The following is a 23,460-nucleotide window of genomic DNA, read 5'->3' on the forward strand; positions in this document are numbered from 1 at the left end:
GGCAGGATGGATGATGAACAGAGCATGTAGGGAAAAGGCTGTGTGTATTTCGGCATGTTTGGCACAAACTTGACACTCGTGACACCAGTCCTCATCCCCCTGCCCACAGCAAACATTACAGCTCAGTCCCAGCTCTTTCCCTACTGAGCATCCAAAGGTCTCAGAATCCAGTCTGTTGGAGTTGCCCTAAGAGAGAAACCTATCTGATATCCTGGTATGAGGTTATAAAAGTGAATGCCGTCCTCTGACAGGGTGGGGCTGGATCATAAACCCATTTGCACTGGGAGACCTTTAAAAAAGTAAAGCTGGAAGAGTACAATGAGATAACCGTTACAGGGGGCTTGATCCCCTTGAGGTCACAAAGCCAAAAATCAAAATGAAGCATTTTGCAAGATCCTGTTGTCTCTAGATAACCTGGACCAGAGGGAAAGGGATTAGGCATTAAACCCACAGTATTCTTTTACAAATTGGCTTTAGCACTGGACTGTGACAACAAAGAAAAGAATGGTGCAGAACAATCTTTAATGTTTATGTACTTTGCAGAAAAACATTAGACAAAGGCATATTTCTCCAAAAGCAAGTACCAGAGTTTTATGATTTGAAACAATGTCCAGATTATAGAAATTTTCCTTGGTAGAAACTCATTTTCACCTTGACTTTATATATTTTAACCATCATTACTTTTTTTTAAAAATCTGCTTAGTTATCATTAATACCTTGAAAACAGATGAAGAAACAATTATTCTCTAAATATAACCACCAAAGCCTACCATCATCTTTCATGTTGTTTAATGTTCCCCTTAGTTCACTGTTATATCAGCTCTTCCAAAAAAAAAAAAAAAAAAAAGTCTGAAATCCAAAGTACATTTGTAATAAAAGAATGAGATTGTGAACACATTCAGGTGCTAATACATTTTGAGGATTTTGAATGTTTGCTGATGGAAGAGACACTGTGTGTAACTGCACTCAGTCAACATGAAAAAGCTTTGCAAACACTTGTGGGTAGTGATTAATTTAAAAGTTGATGGGCTGTTTGTTTTTCATACGTGTGTTGCGCATGTACCATGGACGTCCCAGACAGTTCTCCTCACCTCCAGCCTTTTGACTTCCCCAGCTGTTTTGTTGCCTTTTGTTGTGACTCTCTGAGTGGAAACATGGTTATTAATGCCATTTAAAAGGCTAGTGTCGTTTTTATATTCTGCAAATAACTAACCCTGATAAGGAACTAATTATATACAGCATCAGTAGTTAATACCTCTGTAATATGTTTGTTTTACTCTCATTACACTCTCCTAGGATGATTTTTTAAAATTATTCAATTTCCAGGCTCAGCAGAATTATCGGTGTACAGGTTAGAAAATTTGCCCAGAAGAATATCCCAGATCTACATATAGAAATCTTCATCAATCAATCAATATTTGCTCATGCTGCGCAAATATTAATTGGTCACCTACTCTGAGAGAGGCACTGTATTAGATACTTTACATACCTGATATGATTGAATCTTCATAACAATTTTACAATGTAGATAGTGTTGCCATTTAAGATTAGATCAAACCAAAGCTCAGAGAAGTTAAATAACTTGCCCAAGGTCACAGATGTAGTCGATGGCAGTCTACATTCAAATTCAGGTCTGTTGAAACTTAAATACCATGCTGTTTTTATACTGAATCCTCTTAAGAACGGAACTCACGCTTTCAGTAAGGAAAAATAGAACATTAGTCCCCCCAAAAGGAATATCTAACACCTCTACTTTTCCTGAACACTTAGCATTTGCTCTCCTGAATTATTACCATCTTTGAGGTCTGGACAGGTCCGGCCTCCCAGTCTGGACTGTATGTACCTTAGATGACAGTGTCTAACTCTTCCAGTTCAGCGACAGACAGTGTACCAAGGAGATTATCCTCCGTACTGTGGTATAGAGTCAAGAATTAAGAGCTTTATAATCTCATGGTTAGAGGCTGACAAGTAAATGGAAATTTTTAGTTCAGGGTAGTTGAACACTCTGGAAAGAGGCATTTTGCAGTTTTGTGGGTACAGGGAAGGCTTTTAGGCTTTGCAAATAGTAGGGCTTGTGCACATATTTGGAAGGGAGGTAATACTCTTACCTTAATTTCTAGGTAGAATTTCTAGGAACACAAGAACAAATTCCACACACAAGAAGACATGGTGCATGTCTTAGAAGAGTACTTAGAAGAGTACTTATCCTCCTGCTGTGTAGCGATCTTACTGCGACTCTCCTGCTTTCTTCAAATGTTTCTGGAATCAGTGTGCTAGAAAGTCAAGAGCGAGAAACCAAAATCAATGACTGATTCATTTCTAAGTTTAAAAAAATACAGGAGTTTGATATAGGCATTAATTGTAGCTTCTGTACCTCTTCATAGTAAACATCTCCAAAATCATAGAAGAGGTAGTGTAAAAATAGGGATAAAATACACGTTTTTATCCCAAAGAACTTTGTCAAAATAAACGAACTCTCAAGTTTGTAAAGTCAGTAAATTTTACCTTGGAAGCCCTCCTGTCCATTCTAGCACTTCTAAGTTTTTCACTCCTGGATCTTTTTCTCTCCTCTGTCCTGTACCTTCACCTTCTGGACAAATATCCTATGTCAACCCCTGAAAGTCCTTGCTTTCAAACAAACATTTCAGCTAATAATGGCAGACTTTCACTTTCAGGATTGAAAAATTGCATGGGTTATTTGCATTTTATTAGTGGATACCAAGGAAATCAAAAGTTTGACAAACTCAGAAAAATATTAATAGTGGGGAAATGATGGGCAGTGGGGTTCATTGGCCTTTTGGGTTGGATCCCATTGAATCATGACACTTGGACAAATCTTTGCCACAAGTACTCATATGGCTGTTTCTTAGTCAGTAGCCCAAATCAGCAGTTTTTGAGCATATGCTATTAGCCCGACTCTGTGGAAGGCACTAGAGATTAGAAGATATGTAATATATATAGTGCCTTCACCACAGACCTCACATTTCCATCACAGCATACAGGTCTTGCATTTTATTTGCCAGAGAACATAGGGAAATAATTATTTCTTCCCAATTTGTATTCTTCCAACTTCTAAAATGATTTCAGGTGGCTTTCAATTTAAAAATACAACAGGTAATGTTGAATACAGAAAGCGAGGTTAGAAACCATACGGAAAGATAGGAGAAATTCGTATATTAGGAACCCAAACCAAAAGTTATTCCTTACATTTACCCCTGGATTTCCTGGTTGCTAAAGCAAGAAGGGGAAGAAATAGGCTATACAATCTCCATTTTCTAATAAAAGGGAACAATAGAAATTCATTTAAGGAGACCATATTTTTTTCTGGCTTTATGTATTAGTAGGAATTTTGTGTGTGCATCCTTTTATAAAGGATATGCATCCTTAAATAAAGAAGTATAGAAAAGTTTTCAAGTGGCTATTTTTCACTGAACTTCAAGGAAAGCCAAGCAAAGAATATTAAATAAGCATTAAAATATTTCCTTTGAGTACCAAGCTAGCATGCAACAGATATGTTACTTTCCTGTGGTCTGGCTTTAATGAGAATAGAACTTAAAGGCTAAGAATAATGGTATGCCAACTTTAATAAGTATAATTTCTTGCTTTAAATTGGGCCTTCCACATTTTTTTATACAGATTGCTGAAATAGCCTGTTAACTGTCTTCCTGCCTCTCAGTTCCATCCCTTCTTTTCCCTCTGCTTTTCTTTTTTTTAAGGTTTTTTAAAATTAAAATACAGGTAACATACAATATTATATTAGTTTCAGGTGTAAATCATAGTTATTCAACAGTACCCACCTAACACTATACAGTGTTATTACCACATTATTGATTTTATTCCCTGTGCTAAAGAAGTGATCACTATGGTAAGTCTGGCAACCATCTGACACTGTACCACGCTATCACAATATTATTGGTCTTTCCCCGCCTTTTCTAAGTTTTCAATTAGAGTTGACATTCAATGTTATTTTATATTAGTTTCCAGTGTATAGCATAGTGGTTAGACATTTATATAATTTAGGAAGTGATCCCTGTAACTAATACCACCTGGCACTATACATAGTTTTTACCATATTATTGATTATGTTCGCTATACTTTACATCCCTATGAGTATTTTGTAACTACCAATTTGTATTTCTTAATACCTTCACCTTTTTCACCCAGCTCCCAACCCCAATCCCATCTATCACCCTGATAGATCTAATACCTATCTGGCACCACACCTAGTTATTATAATATTATTGACTATATTCCTTATTCTGTACCCTACATCCCCATGACTACTGTGTAACAACCAATTTGTACTTCTTAATCCCTTCCCCTTTCACTCATCCTTAGCCCTCCTCCCATCTTAAAGAAGTTCCTCTAAGATTCCTTGTAATACTAGTTTGGTAATGATAAACTCCTTTAGCTTTTTCTTGTCTGGGAAGCTGTTATCTGTCCTCCAATTTTAAATCATAGTTTTGCTGGGTAGACTAATCGTGGTTGTAGGTCCTTCCTTTTCATCACTTTGACTATTTCCTGCCAGTCCCTTCTGGCCTGCAAAGTTTCTGTTGAGAAATCAGCTGCCAGTCTTATGGGGGCTCCCTTGCAGGTAACTAACTGCTTTTCTCTTGCTGTTTTTAAGATTCTCTCGTTGTCTTTAACGTTTGGCATTTTAATTATGATGTGTCTCGGTGTTGGCTTCTTTGGATTCGTCTTGTTTGGGACTCTGCGCTTCCTGGGCTCGTATATCTATTTCCTTCGCCAGTGACCTTTCTAAAATATGACTCTGATACACTTCCTGTTTAGACTTTGCAAGGAGTCTCCACTGCTTGTAGGATAAAGTCCAGACATACAATATCTTCTATAACTTCCATCCCCCTCTTTTGCTGAGCCCCACCTTTAACTTCAGCCATGCCAAACACCTGGCAATTCTCTGCACATGTCACACTTTACTCATGATGTTTTTTTCTGCCTGAGATTCACTTCTCTCCAGGGAGTGATGTTCAAAATACCCAATAACTTGAGTGACACAAGCCTACCAATTAGAGCAGATGCTGCCCTGCCACAATGCTTGGGCAAAGTCCTGGAATGCCCTGGCTGTGCCAGACATTAACCCTTTAGGTTTTGGATCATGCAGCTGTCTTGGGGCAAACATGGAATGGCAATGTTTGGAGAAACTTATGGGGCTTCAGACAATGGCACTTTGCCAATTGGTAAAGAAGTGTTTCAATTTTTAAAATCCAAAATGGCTGCCTGGGTGGTGCATCAGCTGAATAACAGCCTGTCTCTGCTCTTTCCTTCTCTTTGCTCCATCTCCTTGACACTCACTCTTTCTGGGAATCCTGTGCCAACCTTCCAGGCATATCACTGTTTCTTTCCTCTATTGAGGAACCCATTATATCCTATATGTCGTTCCACGGTAATACCTATATTTCTCTTCTGCACAATTCTGTTTACCTCTCTGTCTTCATCCACTAGACGGTAAAACCTCATGGAGCCAATGGCCATGTCTGATTCATCTCTATATCCCAGCATTTAGCATAGCACCTGGCATATAGGAGGTATACAGAAAATCTTTGATGGATGAAAACATATTAAAAATTCTGTACCTTAACACATGAGGAAGAGATTTCCCAACAAGCACTACCACTAGGTATAAAATCTACCTGTTCTGGTATGTTAGTGACATAATCAAGTAAGAATTACAACAACATTAGCAACATGTAATATTTCACTACCTTTTACCTTCTCTTCCTGAAGCCTCAAATTGTGAGAAAAAAATTCAGTCCTTTAACTGGAGCAAATGGTAACATTCTGGAAATTTTTCAACCACACGTCTCCAAAAATAAAAAAGTCCCTACTCTGATGGAGTAGAACTTCATTTTGGTAATCTCTTTGTAGAGGAAAGGCATAAAAGTCACTGGGCCACTCTTTTTCCATGTCCCTCATCACAGGGAAATGCAGTACTTCCTCCTATTTTTGTCTCTTTTGTTCACTGTTTTATCTCGTGTCTAGATCAGTACCTGGACTATTGTAGCTGTGCAGTAAATATTTTTTGAATGAACAGTTCCAAGTAGAAGATGAGAAAACATGGCCCCCCCCCAAAAAAAAAATCAATCCCAGCTTTTCTTGAAGGGTCATACACCCTGATTTTTTTTTCTTTTTGGGGTGCCAGAAGGGATTGACCTGATAACTAGAGAAATTGCCGATGGCTACGTCAGCCACAGACTGAGGAAGTATGACACGTGGGCTTACTACCGGTACTTTCAGGTAGAGACGGAAGCGGGAGCCAGCCACCAGTTCCTCGAGAGGAAAAAGGAATAGGATGTGGCAGCAGCAGCAACTTGAGTGACAATAAAAATCAAACCCAGACCCCAGCAACACAGACCCAAGACTTTGTTCCACATCCAGTGACTCACTAAACTGAACAAGAGCCTCAAGAGTCCTAGAACTACACTGAGTTGCCCAATTGCGTCCTCTCTTGGCTTTCTTTCAACCAAAGATGCAATGTCCAAGAGAACGGTGGTTTGGATTGCCTTTAAACATGTACCTGTGTGTTATTTCAGCTCCACAAAGCGCCTCAAGTCTGTGGAGGATGAAATGGACAGTCCTGGTGAAGAGCCGTTTTACACAGGCCAAGGGCGCTCCCCAGGAAGTGGCAGTCAGTCAAGCGGATGGCATGAAGTGGAGCCAGGTAAGCAGGGCGGGCACGGGGGCACGTGCCTAACTCTGAAATCTAAATGCCATGGGAACCCACACGGTGCCTAAAAGCGAAGAGAGCAGGCTCGAAGCAGTTGACTTTTCGACTTTTTCACCATGAACACTTGTTTGTATCTGACTGCTGCATTTATAAAAGGGTGGCCGTGAAAAGCAGCAATTCAACTGAAATGAGAGTCTGATAAGAATGGTACATGGTTTTCTATTCTGACATATTTTCAGCTACACTCCAATCCAGCATTCCATTAGGTTTTGCTTTTGTTTTTATATTAACTGCCTTTTGGGTTTGGTTTTTTTGAATTGTCTTTCAATCAAAGTAAAAGTCTATCAACTTTTTCAGCTGAATGGACAACATTAAAAAGGAGACTGGGTTTCCTGTGTTACAGTTTATACAGTACTTGGATTTTTATATAATGAGAATACTTTAAAACATTTTTTCCTATTACTGGATAACATCATGATTGTTTTTCTATTTGAATGGAACAGTGGTCTTTATGTCCATCTTTGTTGAACTAAGGAAATGATGACTTCTAGTCTAATGTCCTGGGGTAGTCTAGTCTTAGCTGTGGAGTCTTGAGGGTAATGTGAATAATTCTGATAGCGGAAGCTTTGGGAAGTCTTTCTCCATGTCTAACTCCACCTGAGCAAGGGAGCATCTTCTCCAGTGCCTTTCCCAATATGCAAAGTCAGCAGGTGTAAAGAATAGAATGTGGGCTTTGGAATCAGACAGGCGGAGTGTAATTCTGGCTCCAGCTCCTGCTGGTTGTGTGATTATGGGCAAATTTCCCAACTTCTCTGAGCCTATGTATCCCCACTTTTATAATCTGTCAGTAACAATAGCTATATCAATGCTCTTGAGAATTAAGTGAGGTAATATACACAAACCATCTAAGAATTAACACCCAGTACTGAGTAAGTTTGGAGGAAAAAAAAGAAAAATGTATGTTTCTGACCATTCTCCCCATCAGTGCCTCAGAGTACTTTTCTGCAAAAACAGATAAGCACCAAGGAAATCTCTGAACTAACCCCTTCATCTTTCTCTCCTGTATAACATATCAAAAGACAATCCTTGTAGGGTGTGACTATAAAAGGATAGGGTGAGGGAGATTTTGGGGGTGATGGAACTGTTCTATATCCTAATGGGGGCAGTAGTTACAGGAATCTGTACATATGTTAACATTCATAGAAATGTATACCTTCTGCCTCCCTCCCCTGCCCCCAGGGAGTTTTACTGTATGATAATTAAAAGCAAAACAAAACCTCAGGCCACGCTGGCTGAGCCCTTTACCTCGCTCCCTTTACTAAAGTGCAAAAATTTCACTTTGCCTTGCTTCTACCTAACGCTCTCCCTCAATTTCTTCATTCATTTAGTCACTCATTCAGAAACCTTCATTGGGAACTTTCCCTGGATGAAACACTTTGCCTGGTTCTGGGAACTCAAGGATGAATGGGAACACTATGGCTCTTGCTTTCAAGGAATTCACAGCTGTGGGTGGGAAACAGACACACAAGAAGCTCATCGCACAGTGAAACGGGAAGTGGAAGGATGGGGGTGTTAGCCTCCGGGGCCCCCTTTTTCTGTTTTGACCAACACAGCACTCACGGTGTGGTGTGTCTTCTCTGAAAGTCATACATCAACTTCACTCCCCACTGACATCGTGCCACTTCACCTAAAGTGGTAAGAAATAAAGCCAGGCCTAAATGAAAATGAAAGTGCTGACTCCTCGTTACCACTAACTGCATCATCAGCACGACCTCCGTACGGTGCCAATGAAAAGTTTATGTGCTATTAAAATATTAAAAGATGTAAAACTTTTTTGAACCCTTCTTCAAAAGGCTAATTAGAGGACTAGCCAGTTTACCTGCTTCAGGGAAAATCAGAATCAGAACACGTAGGTTTGGTATATTTGAGCCTGAGTATTGCACTGATGCAGTTTTAGCCATCTGAAAGCTGCTTTTATTGTGCGATGTACATGAAGCCCCTCTACCGAGGGTCCTTCAGTAGATGGCTTTGGGCATATTTGGGGCGGTGGGGTTGGTTGAATATAGAGTGCTTTGAGCTAGTAACTCTTTTATTCAAAGTAATTATTTCTGTGCATATTATGGATCAAATGATCATGAATCTTAATATCTGAATACCTATATCCTTTGTACTCATTAAATAACTACAGTTTAATGACTGAATTCTTTTGGGAAGATAGATAGATAGATAGATAGATAGATAGATAGATAGATAGATAGATAATAGCATATATAGTATAATTGTATAATTGTGGGGGATTTCTCTTAAATATATGTGTATATACATGTTATACTATATATATAGTTATGTAGATAGAAATCCCCACAATTATATAATTATATTCCTAGACTGATTCTCCATTCTCTATCCCTATGTCATTACAGAAAAATGCAGTTTCATGGTTGTATGTGTGTGAGGGATGGGGGAGGACAGTGGATAAATTTTCATTTGGCCACATTCAGCATAGAAAGTCATCATTGAAACAGGGCCTGAGGGGACATTAAAACTCAACTGAAGGGTGTTGTACATGTTCATGGTGCCTTCGGTGTCATTAACTCATACCAGCCATTTTAAATGGATAATTTATGCTGCCAGATGGTCCTTTTTGGGGATTTTCCATCTAGCCCAATCCCCTTTTTGGCACAGAGAACACCCTTATGTTGTTCCCACACTGATCCGGGCCTGCATGGCTTTTCCCCTGGGGTACAGTTCATTGAGTAGGAGGCTTTTAGTGGTTCACTCATGTAAATTACCTTCAGAGCATGTTGGGAGTTATATATATCTGAATGCTCCAGCAGCCTCTTGGTTGCCTATATTAGGGATAATTCTCTCAAACAAGTACTAAAGGATACTTTTTTATGCCTCGGATGTGACACAGGGAGCAAGGCCTGTACTTACTCCCCACTCAGAGAGCTTTGCATCTGTTTACCTGCCCTCAAATGCTTTTTCAGGACTCCCAGGCCAAAAGAGGGCCGAAGGTTGCCAGAAGAGACAAATTTCCTTGAGCAACAGGAAGGCTTTGGAAAGTAAAACAAACCAGACATGCAGTAAATTACATGGGCTCTTTCAAATGTCTTTTGTAGTATCCTGTTCCCCATTAGTTTATCTCAGCACTTTTAGTGCACAGCTCTTATTATCTGGGAAGAAGGGCATAGGAGATTAAAGATGATGTTAGTTTAAAAACATCAGACAACCTCAAGCTGACTTTTGCTTCTCTCACAATGCTGCATTTGTTCCCTCCACTTAGTTTCATTTCCCAGTTATCTTAAAACTGGGTTAGATTCGAAGCTTTGAAGCTAATCACACACTGATGAAATGAGTCCTATGAAATTCTGTCAAGCAAAAATGCACATCAACTGTTGTTTATCTGTACAAATGAAAAATCGCAGAGAAACTGATAATGCAAGTAAATAGGAAGAAAACCAACAGGCAGGCGCCTACATTGAGTTAAACACTGTGCATAGTGCTTTCATATATATGATAAAAAGTACAGTTACAATTGTTTGAGTACCTACTGGGTACCACATTTTTTCTTTTTTTAATTATCCCTCTAAAATATCTTGCCTCAGTAGAGATGAAAATTGAAAATTGTAATCTGGAATCCAGACTTCAACCAAAATCTGATTTCAAAGTATATGTTTTGTCTTCTACATTCAATAACCTCTTTTACCATAAGTGTTTATGCTTGTATTTTAAGGTCTCATGTCCTGGGCTTGTATTGAAATTAAAAACATAATAATAAAAACCAAAAAGTAACTAGTCAGAAAGACCTGGAAAATTCCCCAGTTTCCTTATCCCAAATCCTTGTTGTACAGTCTAGGCCAGAAAAGGAATGTGGGTTGTTAAATACACATAGGCTACAACATAGAAGCAAATAGTGTTAACCGTTAACAAAGTGAAATAGTCATCATTTTTGCCCCTAAAATCAAATAATCCTCAGCATTTAGATCTGTGTTCAAATAATAGCTCATCGGAGAGGCTCCCAGGGATCTAAAATAGCGGTCGACTCTTTTCCATCATCCTATAAATCATAACCCTGCTTTCCTTACTTCCTAACAGTACCTACTGTTACAGACTGTCTTCTCCCTCTAGAAGACACACTTAATGAACAGTAGGACTTAGTTTGTCTTTTCCACTGCTGTATCCCCAGCTTCCAGAACAGTGTGCAGAACACACAATACGTACGTACTCAATAAATACTGTGTGAATGAATAAGTGAATGAAGCCCATAAAGCAGAGAAATTTGGGTACTTTCAATAAATCTGAAAGCAGAATTTGCTACCAATAATCCTGTCAGAATTGATGTTTACTATAGTCTCAGTGAAAATCCAATTTTTTTTTTTTAATTTATTGGGGTGACAATTGTTAGTAAAATTACATAGATTTCAGGTGTGCAATTCTGTATCACATCATCCATAAATCACACTGTGTGTTCACCACCCAGAGTCAGCTCCCCTTCCATCACCATACATTTGATCCCCCTCACCCTCATCCCCCACCCCCCAACCCCTTTACCTTCTGGTAACCACCAAATTACGTTCCCCAGATTAATTTTCAAACCTGTGGCCATCCTGTGGTCACCGACTGCCCTCCAATCCCCTCACCCTCCCCCCCACCCCCCACCCCTCCCGCCCATCTAGCAACCCTCAGTAATTTTTAATAGACAGGAGGCAAAACTTTCAATAAAGTGAAGACCCTACCAGTGACCCCATGGACAAGTAGTAGTGTACGAAATTTTATTACAAGTATCCCTTGCCTAACTTAAAGGGTTTTCCTTTAAGTGAATTAAGCTTCACGGATTACTGAGTTGCACAACTTCCTGCACTTGAGACCTCACCTGCGTTGAGCACATACACATCAGTCAGTTTCAGCAGAAGTAAAGATAATTTTATTGGGGAAAAAACGTGAAATTTAGGGCTTTTTAGTGAAATTTAGTACTGTGTTTGAAAATGAGTAAGTGGCTACTTAAATTTTTTTCTAAAGAAATATTCAGAATTCTAGCATGCCTTCAATTATATTGTGATTGTAAAACCTTATTAACAGACACAGTTACATTAGCCAAGATGCTAGACATTCTAAATAGTTCAGGAAAAAGTTTTTAAGTCAAAATTTGGTAAGTAGTAAATTAGGCTGTATTTTCTTAAAAGCTTTCAGAGATAAACTTCTTTCAGAGATGGACTTCTTCCCAAAGACTCGGTAGTCCTCATTTTTGGAGGTCAAAATTAAGCTCCGTAATGGCATGCTGTCGGTTCCTAACACAATTACTAAGTAAAGAACTACATTTCTTTTAAAGGCATTTGTAGAAGAACATTTTGGTAAGCACCTGGTCAACCAGCAGCCCAGGACGTTTAAAACCGGAGTTCAGTGTCTTAACTACTGGAAGCACAGTTGGATTTTTGCAGACTTATGTTACTTCATTGTAATTTTAAATACCCCATATCAGGTTCACTTGGATTCCCAACTCTGCTGGTTCTAATTTGACTGCCAACAGCCGTTCATCAATTGTCGGAGTGGGGGAAGTTTACCACCTTAAACCTATAGTGGAGACACGTAGGAGAGGGCCTATTGTCAATGCCATAAAAAAGCAAATGACTGCCAATAATGGCACACTGCTCATGGACAGTCTGCCGCACTAGAATGGATTAGGGAAAAGTATTAAATCTCCCACAGTCTACTACCGTAATAGGAATAGTCACTGTTACAGAACACTGCCATGGGATCATTGTCTTGGCTTCTCTTCTGCATTTATGGAGCAGTAGGGAAGCGTTGTTATGTGACAACATTGCCTCCCATTACCTCTTTAGTATTGGCACCTGCTCATTAGAGACTAGTGCACCAGGGAACAGCATACAGTTAGAGGGGGCCTGGTCTTTAGTGACCCTCATCAGAGAAATTTCCTGTAAATGAAGGGTTATAGCAAGAAAGCTGTATTGCAAAATGAGCACTCTAAACACCCTTCAAAAATGCCCTTACCTTCTTTATCAAGGCTACTTTTCTTAATGCCAAAAGAAGAGGCCTGAAAGAACCTATCATAATGGGAGGCTAGAAGGTTACCTATCAGAAGAAAAGAAGTAATCTTCTTCTCACACACGTGCACATATACTATATGTATGGCTGTGTGTTTGTCATATACATCTATACGATGAAGTATAGTCAAAAGAATTACTGTTGTGCTTCTGAAGCCTATTATAGTACCTGGCACATGGTATTCAATGAAATATTTGTTGCATAAATAAACAAAAAAATAAGGTGGAGACCACACATGTCTCATCTTGTCCTCTGAATCAGGCGAAGTGCTCAGGGGACACAGTGCCGCATGCATGTGTTGTAGCTCCACTTGCATCAGGGAGCCCAGATGCACAATTGTGTGAATGCAGAAGCTCCCAGGAAAACAGATGCTGCGTTTCAGCTGGTTTTATCTGAATAAATGAATTACTCAAACCTCCAAATTTTTAAATTCATGTTTGGAAAGGAGGCTTGTCAATATTCCAGAAGGAAGGGAGAAGAAAAATGTAGCTCACACCTTAGAATTATTTGTGAACTCTTCCTTCCTGCCCTGTTCCTGTCACCATCTTCAGCACAGCCCCAGTGGCTTAGGCAGCAAAGGACTGGCTCATCGTGTGGCCTCGTTGAGCGTGTTCTCAGGAGAGGTTTGAAAGCATATGTCATTCTATCCACTACAATCTTCAGAGGCTTGCTGGGGAGGGAGAAAATAAGAGAGAAATAGAACGTTTTGCGAAGAGGAAAGAGTACAAATTAAGAGTCAAAGCTACAGTTCTTGTACTCAGCCATGAACAAGCCTGGAACTTTCAGCAAACTGCTTCCCTGACTTTTCATTTTCTCATATGTAAACATTGGGGACAATGAAACAGCCTGACCTTTCAAACTCAAACTAGATGATAAAAACAGGAGTTACCATTTATTAAGTACCAGCTGTGTGCAAGGTACTGTGCATGGCACTGGACATAGAGTATTTTTAAGATATGTTAAGTACTATATACTTAGTCAACAATAAAGCTTTATACAAATGCTTTATCTTTTTTTGATAAATACTATGAAAACTCTGAAATGGTATGTAAAATATTATGAAATTAAATTGAAAACATAGTATACATATCTGCATCTATTGTGTGCAAGATGATAAGGGAAAATAAATAAATGAATAAATTAATAAACCAAGACAGACTTTGCCCTCAAAGTGCTTCCAGCCCAGTGAAGGGAAGAGGGGGGTTAACACGTACCCAGCGGCTGTAATACAAGGTATGGAGTAAGCTAAGAATCACTCAGGTTTATTTCTTGGCTCAGACCACAATCTTCCACTGTAACTGTTTGGAAGAGCTGCTGCAACAGTCATTCCATTACTCAAAGAGCATCAGTGAATGCTGGTCCCTGTTTCCTCCCCTTTGTAATATCAGAGTCTTATCTTTTTTCATCTCTAAGAAGTATGCCAAAGGCCGATATGCTAGGAAACTGAGTAAGTGCATAAAGCAATGCCATCCGACTCCAAAAAAGATACATCTTTCTGCACCCATGGATTCAAATCTTAGTGTTCTGACTTGTGAGTAAGGCAATTGGGCAGAATCTGATCAAATGTTTACTTAGAGGAAACAAAATTATTCTGAATTGAGGTTAAATTCACCAAAGGGAAAAATAAGCAGAAAGTATAGTTGGAAGAAGAGAAACAAGAGATAGATAGATAGATAGATAGATAGATAGATAGATAGATAGATAGATAGATCAGACTTACCTAAGAGTTTGCTGTGTTGATTTTCCTATATCTAACAAATTGTATTTATGTAATAAATATTATTAAATGTTTGTCGAACTGAAAGAGAAGGTAGTTTTAATCTCTGATATAAATAGAAAAAATACTTTAGTGTTTTTACATCATCTGTTCTATTCTATGAACACAATGTAGATATTTTATAGACTCAAGTAATACCACAATTTGATTAACAGTAAAAGATAAATTTACTTATATTTTGTAATTGGAATTCTGCTCAAATTTTAAATATATTTGTCGTATAAGTATTAGCTAGTATTTACTGAGCACTTGCTATGTCATACATTGTTGTTCTATATAGCTTTTAAATATTTTTGTATTTATATATACATACAACTATATATATAATGTGTGTATATGTGTGTTTCTACATATACATTTAATTTGTAAAATATGATACAGATCACTAATAATACTATTTGCGGTCTTATTTCTCTTATATTTTTCTATTTTTTCTACATGCTGATGATTCTATTTAAATGATTCTAATAATCAGGTATAATACATCATCGGCTTATATGAGAATGAAGTTCTGTCTGTTTGGGGGCCATCAGTGTTTTTAATAAAATAGTTTTTTTTACTACTTGAGAATAAAGGGCTTTCTATGCGGCATGAGGGAGAGAGGGAAGAAAGAAGTCCACAGACCCACATAGCTCTCAGGAGTCAATAGCTTTTCTGCCCGTGCTGTGCGGCAGTTTCTGGTGCGGCTGTGCACATCCCAATTGCTTTCCTGCTCGACAGAGGATTACAGTAATGCCTATTTATCCAATTCTATCCATCCAAGGATTTCAAATACATCATAAACTTATCAATTAATCAAAGACATGGCACCTATTTCAAGATGATGGGTGAATTACATCCTAGAAGATTACGAGAAACACTCATATCGATGCAGTAAATCAGGGACCGTTTCCTGATGGATTCCTGAACAACACACCAAGTACTCAAATGGAGAGGATTCTCTCCTGCATGGAATCATAAAGTACGTCTCTCAAATAGGAGAAAACTTTGGGAATAAAAAAGTCATTTTATTTCGAAGCATCTCTTAAACTTGATGAAAAATGAAATTGCAATAGAATGAATGAACCCACTGAAATACAGTTAATAGGCTTGCCTCTTCAGAGTGAGGTATTACTGACCACCCTTTCTTAACAATGAAAAAAACCCTGTGAAACTTTTGGATTTTTAAATAGTGGGTTACTTTGGTTCCTGGTTCTCTGGTCTGTTTGGAGTGAGGAACTCTGCTTGCAGTCCAGCGCCTTCATCCCACTGTGGAGAACAGGCTTTATAGACAGCTGTGAATGTTTGGTATTTATTCAGATAATATGCCAGCTCTCCTGGCTTTTAATGTGGTCCAAACATCTTATTGTCCTTCATTTTGAAGAAACATCCCAATCTCTAGGGATTTTTCCACTTTGTAAGTAATGAGCGGTAGTTAAAATTTTCATGTGCACCATTGGAAATGCACTCAAGTCATTAGAAATTCAAGGAATGGCAACCCAATATCCATTTCTAATCTGAAGTGTCTTCTGTAGTGCCGTATTATTCTGCCATGTTAGCTATCCTAACCCAGAAATCACTTCACCGTGATTAACTTCCAAGATTCATAAATTCTAGGGTATCATTACTACTTACAACTAATGCCAGTCAGAATTTGCCATCTGCCTTTCAGCCATTTCATGAGCCTGCCTGAAGAGGGAGTTTATCAAAATGGCTGTACAACATCTCTCATGTCTTAACTCTCTTTAGGGACTCGTATAAGCAGGACTTCATGTTCTAATGTCAAAATACACGTGTAAGGATTAAAAGTAGTATGGGATGCATAAGAATGCTTTTCAGGCCAGTTATTCTTTGATATTTATCACTCCATAGTAGCGACACCTGCTTCTAATTTTAAGAGTTCTTTTTTGCAGTGGGTGATTTTTTTTTTTTTCCTTCAGAAAAGAAATCTTATCCTCAAAAGACTCAACTGGTAATTTTTCTCCTTTTGATGTGCTCAATATTTTTATGAGTTTGTCCATCAGCATTGAAGTCTTAACATGCCCTTAGTTTAAAAAAAATCTTGATAACACATAATCATTATATTGGGTCACATAAATTTATGTCCTAGCCACACATTTGGAGACTTTTTCAGAGATATAATTTATCATAAATGTCATTATCTGCTACTTGAACTACTTGATAGTTGTCTTAAGTTGACTAAATCCAGAGAAATAAACTCTGCCTTGTGGGAGTGGTTCAGTAACTTACATTCAATACCCATATTTGGTTGTTTTTCACAGTTAAGGACAGGGTTGGTGACAGTTATCATTTGGGAGTTAGTAAGTGGAAGAGGGGGAAAAAAGAGAGGAACCTAATTTTGTCTCTTTAGACAACATATGGAAATAGTCTTTTGGTTTGGGGATAGCCAAGCTTTTCTGTAGAAACCAAAGTGATTTGCTTTTTTTGTTTTTATCTTATATAAAGACCTTTTCCTAATAGATTCTGGGTAAAGTTAATTACACGAGTAGAAAAAGCTGCAAAAGATGGTATATTGCTAGCAACCAGTTCTGATTGGCCTGTGGGGAGTTGTCTGTATAAAATTGGATCCTTGTGTTTTGTTCCAAAAAAAGGTGTGAATGTGAAAGAGAAGTGCTAAATCATGACTCCAGAGAAAATGTCGGCCATGAGCAGTTTTTAGTTTAAGTGAAAACCAAACTTTAGGATTTGGACAAAGAAGACAGGGAGAAAAAAGGGTGAATCATTAATTCTAACATAAAAGCATTATGGTGATCAAGTTTCACCAAACTTGAATAAGACCCTCCACAAAGGTGGTGACTGAATGGAACTAACTCATTTACTTAATTGACATGAAAAACTTTAGTAAGCATTTACCCTTAATGTCAGATACATAATTTTTAATATAATATATCCAAGATATGGAGACGGTTAACAAACAGCACAGTTTTTAATAATTGCACTCATAAGTAAATGGATCTATCATTACGTTGTCACAAAGAATGACAGTGAGCAGAAACATCCTGCTAATCCTTCTCAGATAAGTATTCAACATAATTAGACAGACACTGTCTCTTCTGTTTAGTGTAGCATTAATCAGAAGTGCAACTTTACACAGGAAGTTTTTTTCTGATGTCATTGTTTAAAAAAAAAACTATTTTGTCTGATACTGCGCTTCAGAAAAGGACTCATGTAGTTATATAGAGTTATGTCCCATTTTATTACTTATAATATTTATTTGGTTTTAATAGTGTTCAATAAGAGCGTGGTCCTTTTGCATCCACGCAGCTGCATTTGAAGTTAGTGGTTCATTTTGTTTTGCAAAATATCAGAATAATGAACTGCTGGAAGTATCTGTAAGCTTTGCAATGACCTGTTGGCTCATCTATATAAAATGAAGGAATGACTCTTTTATTTTATTTATTTGTTTTGGTTTTTTATTTATTTATTTTTTCTTAAGGCACAACTCTTATAGAGAGAGGTTTTCTTATAAGGAAAAGGCCAGCTGTTTTCTGCATTAAATAAGAGCTCAAGAGACAACCTCTTTCCGTGAAAAATTTCGGGTTAAAATGATGAAACGTGTTGCTCCCTTCCAGCATCCACAGGCATTGCCTTTTTCAAAAATCCATTTCCTTTTACTATGTGGCTTCTAGCTTCGACTCTGAACTACTGCATAGTTATAAAGTGGTATCAGCTCAGTGTATTGCACAACTCTATCTTCCCACTTTCTCAGCAACTCAAAGGCCTTTGAAGGCAAAGAATAGGGTTATTGAAGGATGGCAGGCAGATTTCACTAAGTAACAGGTGGAGGTCAAAGTACTTTATTTGTGGGGATGAACAGAGTGCAGAGATGGAAAAATCAAATGCTTTGCCATAATAAGGTTTAGCAAGAAAATGCTGACTACACTAAGCTTAGATTCTCGCTGACAGAACCTTTTCTAGTGTTCACTACTTGATTTCACAGTTCAATCAATTTGAAGAGGCCTAAAGTTATATTTCTTTTTCCCCTTTTAAATGTTCCAATCATTTTCAAATTTTACTTTAAATAAAGTGATGGGTGCTCTGCTTGTATCCAGGGAACATTGGGACAAATAGATCCCCAGTGCAGGTGTATCCCAAACATACGTCAAAGATTCCCCATCTCTACAAATTAAATTTTACCAGTAGGACCCTTAAACTCTAAGCTTGCAATCACATTTTAACTGACAGAATTGAACATAATTTAATAAACACTTACTTTATCATTGAAATTAATATTATAGATGGAGAAAAGTATCTATAAGGATATTTCCCAAGCTCGAGCTTTGGGTTAAACCCAGCTTGTTGGAGATGGGGAGGAAAGGGCTTTTATTTTTCTCTTTATACAATTCTGTATTTGTATAGTGCTTATGTTTTACTTTTGTAACTTACAAAAGGGCCAAACATGATGAAAAAAATATAAAAGCAAGACTTATCTGCTGTTCTATAGCAGAACCAAAAAAGTAAAGTTATTTGTTGGCGTGTAGACCAGAGCTGTCTAATAGAACTTACTGCAATGTGGCAGACTATTCTGTAGCTACACTGTCCAATATTGGAACAACTAGCCAAATGTGGCTATGGAACACTTGAAATGTGGCTATGCTGAGCAACTGAAGTTTTAAACTCATTTAATTTTAATTAATTTAAATTTAAGTAGCCACATGTGGCTATTAGCTACCATATTGGACAGGGCAGATATAAACCACACATATGTATGACTGAGTTTTTTTACTTTGCAGCTGAGTATCTAGGCAGAATGAATAAAACATTTATGCTATATTATACTATATTTATTTTTCATGCAAAGGAAGTAATTTGGTTTTCTCAGTAATTTCTTCTTTATTTTCAGTCCTCTGTGAATGGGTGTGATTGCTATGTTGAGCCAAAATCAATCCTTGTCTGAACACATGGGAAGATAGGATGGCTTGGGGGAAGATGGGATGGGCGGGGAATCTCCAACTTGTAAGTATATGGAGCATAAAATACAATTTTTTAAATTTCAGTCCTGACACTGGCATGCCTGTATTTATCCTGAAAGGAGAGGAAATACCCTAAAAAAAAAAAAAAAAAAAAAATCAAGAGACTTTATTGTTTGCACAGGAACCAGATTTTTCTATGACATTTTCCTTGTGTCTATTCTTTACTGTCTGTGGTTGTAAATTTTCACTCACAAACGAACATTTGGAATACATTAGAGAATTCATCTTTTTTTCTTTCTCCTGAATAATCCATGTAATTTTTACTCCATTCTCCCATTTTTAAAAATTGAAAAAAATCACTATATCTAAGCCTTTTAAATTACCTGAACTTCTTTATGATGTGGTAATTCTTTTGGGGGTCCTTTAGTTCATTTTAAATGGTTGCCTATAGAGTAAGAAGGATAAACCTCAGAAGCTATATTAGCTTTCATTTTATTCTCTCCATCATAAAAATGATTTTAAAACATTTTATTCACTGAAAAGGTTAAAAGTCGAAATAGTCTGAATGTTTTACCTTTTTTATTGTTGAGTGTGTTCATCATAATAAATTATATTAGAATGAACCCTGATGGATTTCATCATTAGGACACGAATCTCAGATGAGTGTCGTATCTTGAACTACGTCCTCGTATCACACAACATGTGTTTATACCCACAGGAACAGAACGGTCCTTTAACTGTGGGATTAATCTACCCAGTCACAGCCTGTATTTAGCATCACAGTTAGAGACGACCCCATCACAAGGTCCTGTTCTAGGAAGGTCCTGTTCTTACCTGTGGGACAGCTGCTGGAGAGCGCTGCATCACCCTGCGTCTGGAAGGGATGCGTCTGAGCATATATTTGCCGGTAGTGGATGACTTGCAAAATATGGTACTGGTCCTCAACTTTCATTCTGTGTTTGGGGAACAGCACTGAAATGTATGCTGCACCATCCGTTTGGTAGTCATGCCTGGGGTACCCACACTCAGACCCTGGGGGGACAGGAGAATCTGAGTGCCTGAACGTAAAGAGAACAGTCACCATAGCAGTTAGCATGTCATTTAAGCTGAAGAAAATTATTTAAGTATCATTAATGAGCTCTAGTTTAAGCCAGCTTATGATTGGTTTCTATCGGTAAGAGACAGATAAATAATCGGGGCTTTTTTCGGAACAAGGCATCTTGGAGAAGTAGTACACTGAAAGGAGGAAGGGCTTTGGCCCTCTGGGTGCAAATCCTGGCCCCTCTGTGTACTAACTGTGTGGCCTCTCATATTCTTCGAGGCTTCTCTCCCTCGAGTATCCTCTCTCTGAGCCATTGCTTGCTGCCTGTCTGCTGGACCATTCCCATAGGCAGGCAAGCGGGCTGTACTGTCTCGCATCTTCAGCAAGCTCAGCCTTCCTGCCTCCCATCTCCCTGTAGCTACTACCCTATTTTTCTGCTTCCCTCTGCAGACTGATTCATTAAAGAGTTGGCTACACCCTTTTTCTCTGCCTCTTCACTTCCCATTGATTGTGTAAACCATTCTAACCTATCTTGCATGTGCCTCACTCTCCTGGAGCTCATATATTCTCATACTTGACCTCTCAATAGCCTTCAACTCACTCGATCACAACCTTCTCCTTGAAATACTTGTCTTCGTTTCTGTAAAACTACACTTTTCTGTGAGTGAAATGGCTCAATTTAGTTGCCTATTTTGACGCTCACTTTAATAGCTCAGAGGCCTCCCTTGATGTCAAGACTTACTGAATTCTAAATACTTGTGTGTTAGTCTTTACCTCTGACTAAGTGAGGTATTACTGCTTCATAATGTACACTAGGTGTGAAAGATATCAGTGACTCTTAAAAGAAGAATTTTGATCCTTTCTGCTTATGTTTTCAGGAGGCTTTTTGGGGAAAGCAACTTGAACAGGCCAGAGGCCTATGTAAATATTAAATGTATGTATTTAGTATTTTATAATTTAATGTCGTCGCTTCATTGTCTTCTTCTAAGTCTATGCAATGTTTATCTATCAGAGGTTCTGTGTTAGAATTATTGATAATATATTCAGTATGTTTAATAAAATCCTAATTGATCCCTCCCAAGGCCAAGAAAAACCTTTGATCTGTAAGACGAGATGATTCTTAGTATACTTCAGATTGGTTTTTATTTTTTGCATATTCTTTTATAGCTGATGGAACCTTTCTTTGAATTTTTTTCTTTGGATAGGCAAATTGGTAACTTCAGCTATAAATACTGACTTTATTGACTTAAATAGGACACTTTTTATAGTATACAAGGGGAACTACATGAAGGCGTATGATGTTTTACAAAACATACAAGCTATAGAACTAGAGATCTGGGTCTAAAATACCACTTTAGTAGCTGTGTGATCTTGAACAAGTTGCTTAACATCTCTCAATCCCTAGTTTCTGCAACATTAATTATAAGTAGGCACCATCACAATGCTTACCTATCCGAGATGAAAATGTAAGGATCTGAGATATTTGTAAATACAGTAGACCCCCGTTATCCACAGGTCATGAATTCCAAGACCCCCAGTAGATGCCTGAAATCGCAGCTAGTACTCTATCAAGACTGGTTTTCCCTATACATACATACCTATGATAAAGTTTAATTTGCAAATTAGGCACAGTAAGAGATTAACAACAATAGCTAATAATAAAATAGAACAATTATAACAATAGAACAATTATAACCATATAACTATAATTAAAGTTATGTAAATGTTCTCTCTCTCTCTCTCACATATCTTATTGTACTTCTCACTTAAAGGAAGCATTTTATGGCTTCTGTTTGGCATACCTGAATTGCCAGCATCACTACTCTAGCGCTTTGGGGCCATTATTAAGTAAAATGAGGGTGACTTGAGCACAATCGCTGGGGTACTGCAAGAGTTGATCTGATCACCTGGATGGCTACTAAGTGACTTATGAGTGGGGAGCATATATCGCACGGGTACGATGGACAAAAGGATGATGCACGTCCTGGACAGGATGGAGCAGAACAACACGAGATTTCATCATGATACTCAGAACAACACACAATTTAAAACTTATGAATTGTTTATTTCTGTAATTTTCTATCTAACATTTTCAGACTGTAGTTGACTGCAGGTAACTGAAATGATGGAGAGTGAAACTGCAGATAAGGGGGGGGAACCATCGTACATGGCACTTAGTAGGTACTCCATAATGGTTTTATTATTTTCAGTCTGTTTTTTGAGAAATGATCAATATGCAGAGGAGTGATGACCATCTCTTTATCTGCCTCCTGACTCTCTTGAGGCCGCTGGATGGACGAAAGCCTCCAACAGCCGTTAGGTTTGGTATAATAGTTGTTTTGATAAAGCAGTAGTTAAGATAGGTCGTTGGGAATTAGACGATGACTATGGATAGGAGACTATCGCAAGTCAAACATGAACAACCAAACGTACAGCATTTTGTGGTCCTCTCTAACCTGTTTATATATTGGATTTTAAAACTAGAATGCACAGTTTGATCGTTTCCAGAGTTTCTCCCAAACAGATTGTGACAATAAATGAACCTTACTGAAACTAAACATTTTTTTTTTACTTTGATACTTTGAAGAGAGAAACATATACCAGTTAAATGTTCTCTGACCACTTAAAATACAGCACCTAAACTCCTACAACAGACAAGATAAGGTCCTGCTGTTGTGAGCAGCATTGACCAGGGGTAATTTTCACAAGACAGTGAATTTTTGAGTAAGTCCTCTAACAAACCAAGCACTAACACTGACTTGTTACAGTTGTCCTTTTTAAAAATCCAGCATGTTGTTCCATTATCACTGGAATAATTATAGTTTATCATGATCTCTTTCTTCTCCCCCTTTCCATTAATATTAAAGCTCTTTTGACTCCTAAAAAAAAAAAATCCCCTTTAAGATGCTTTCTTAAGCAAAGAACAGCATTGTACTATCTTCTCATTTTTGTAGGATTTACTTTCTAAGTGTCACAA

General features: G+C 37.9%; 1 protein-coding gene across 3 annotated transcripts in view; it reads left to right on the forward strand.

The window, feature by feature from the left end:
• NFIA (nuclear factor I A) overlaps positions 1–23,460 on the forward strand; it is a 355,469-nt gene that overhangs the window by 256,406 nt on the left and 75,603 nt on the right. For all 3 annotated transcript variants that reach the window (XM_033113886.1, XM_033113887.1, XM_033113888.1), the window contains exon 6: positions 6,552–6,679. In XM_033113886.1, coding sequence (XP_032969777.1) covers positions 6,552–6,679 — 128 coding nt within the window. The remainder of the gene's footprint in view (positions 1–6,551; positions 6,680–23,460) is intronic.

Source organism: Rhinolophus ferrumequinum, chromosome 9 (assembly GCF_004115265.2).
Source record: "Rhinolophus ferrumequinum isolate MPI-CBG mRhiFer1 chromosome 9, mRhiFer1_v1.p, whole genome shotgun sequence".
NCBI lineage: Eukaryota > Metazoa > Chordata > Mammalia > Chiroptera > Rhinolophidae > Rhinolophus > Rhinolophus ferrumequinum.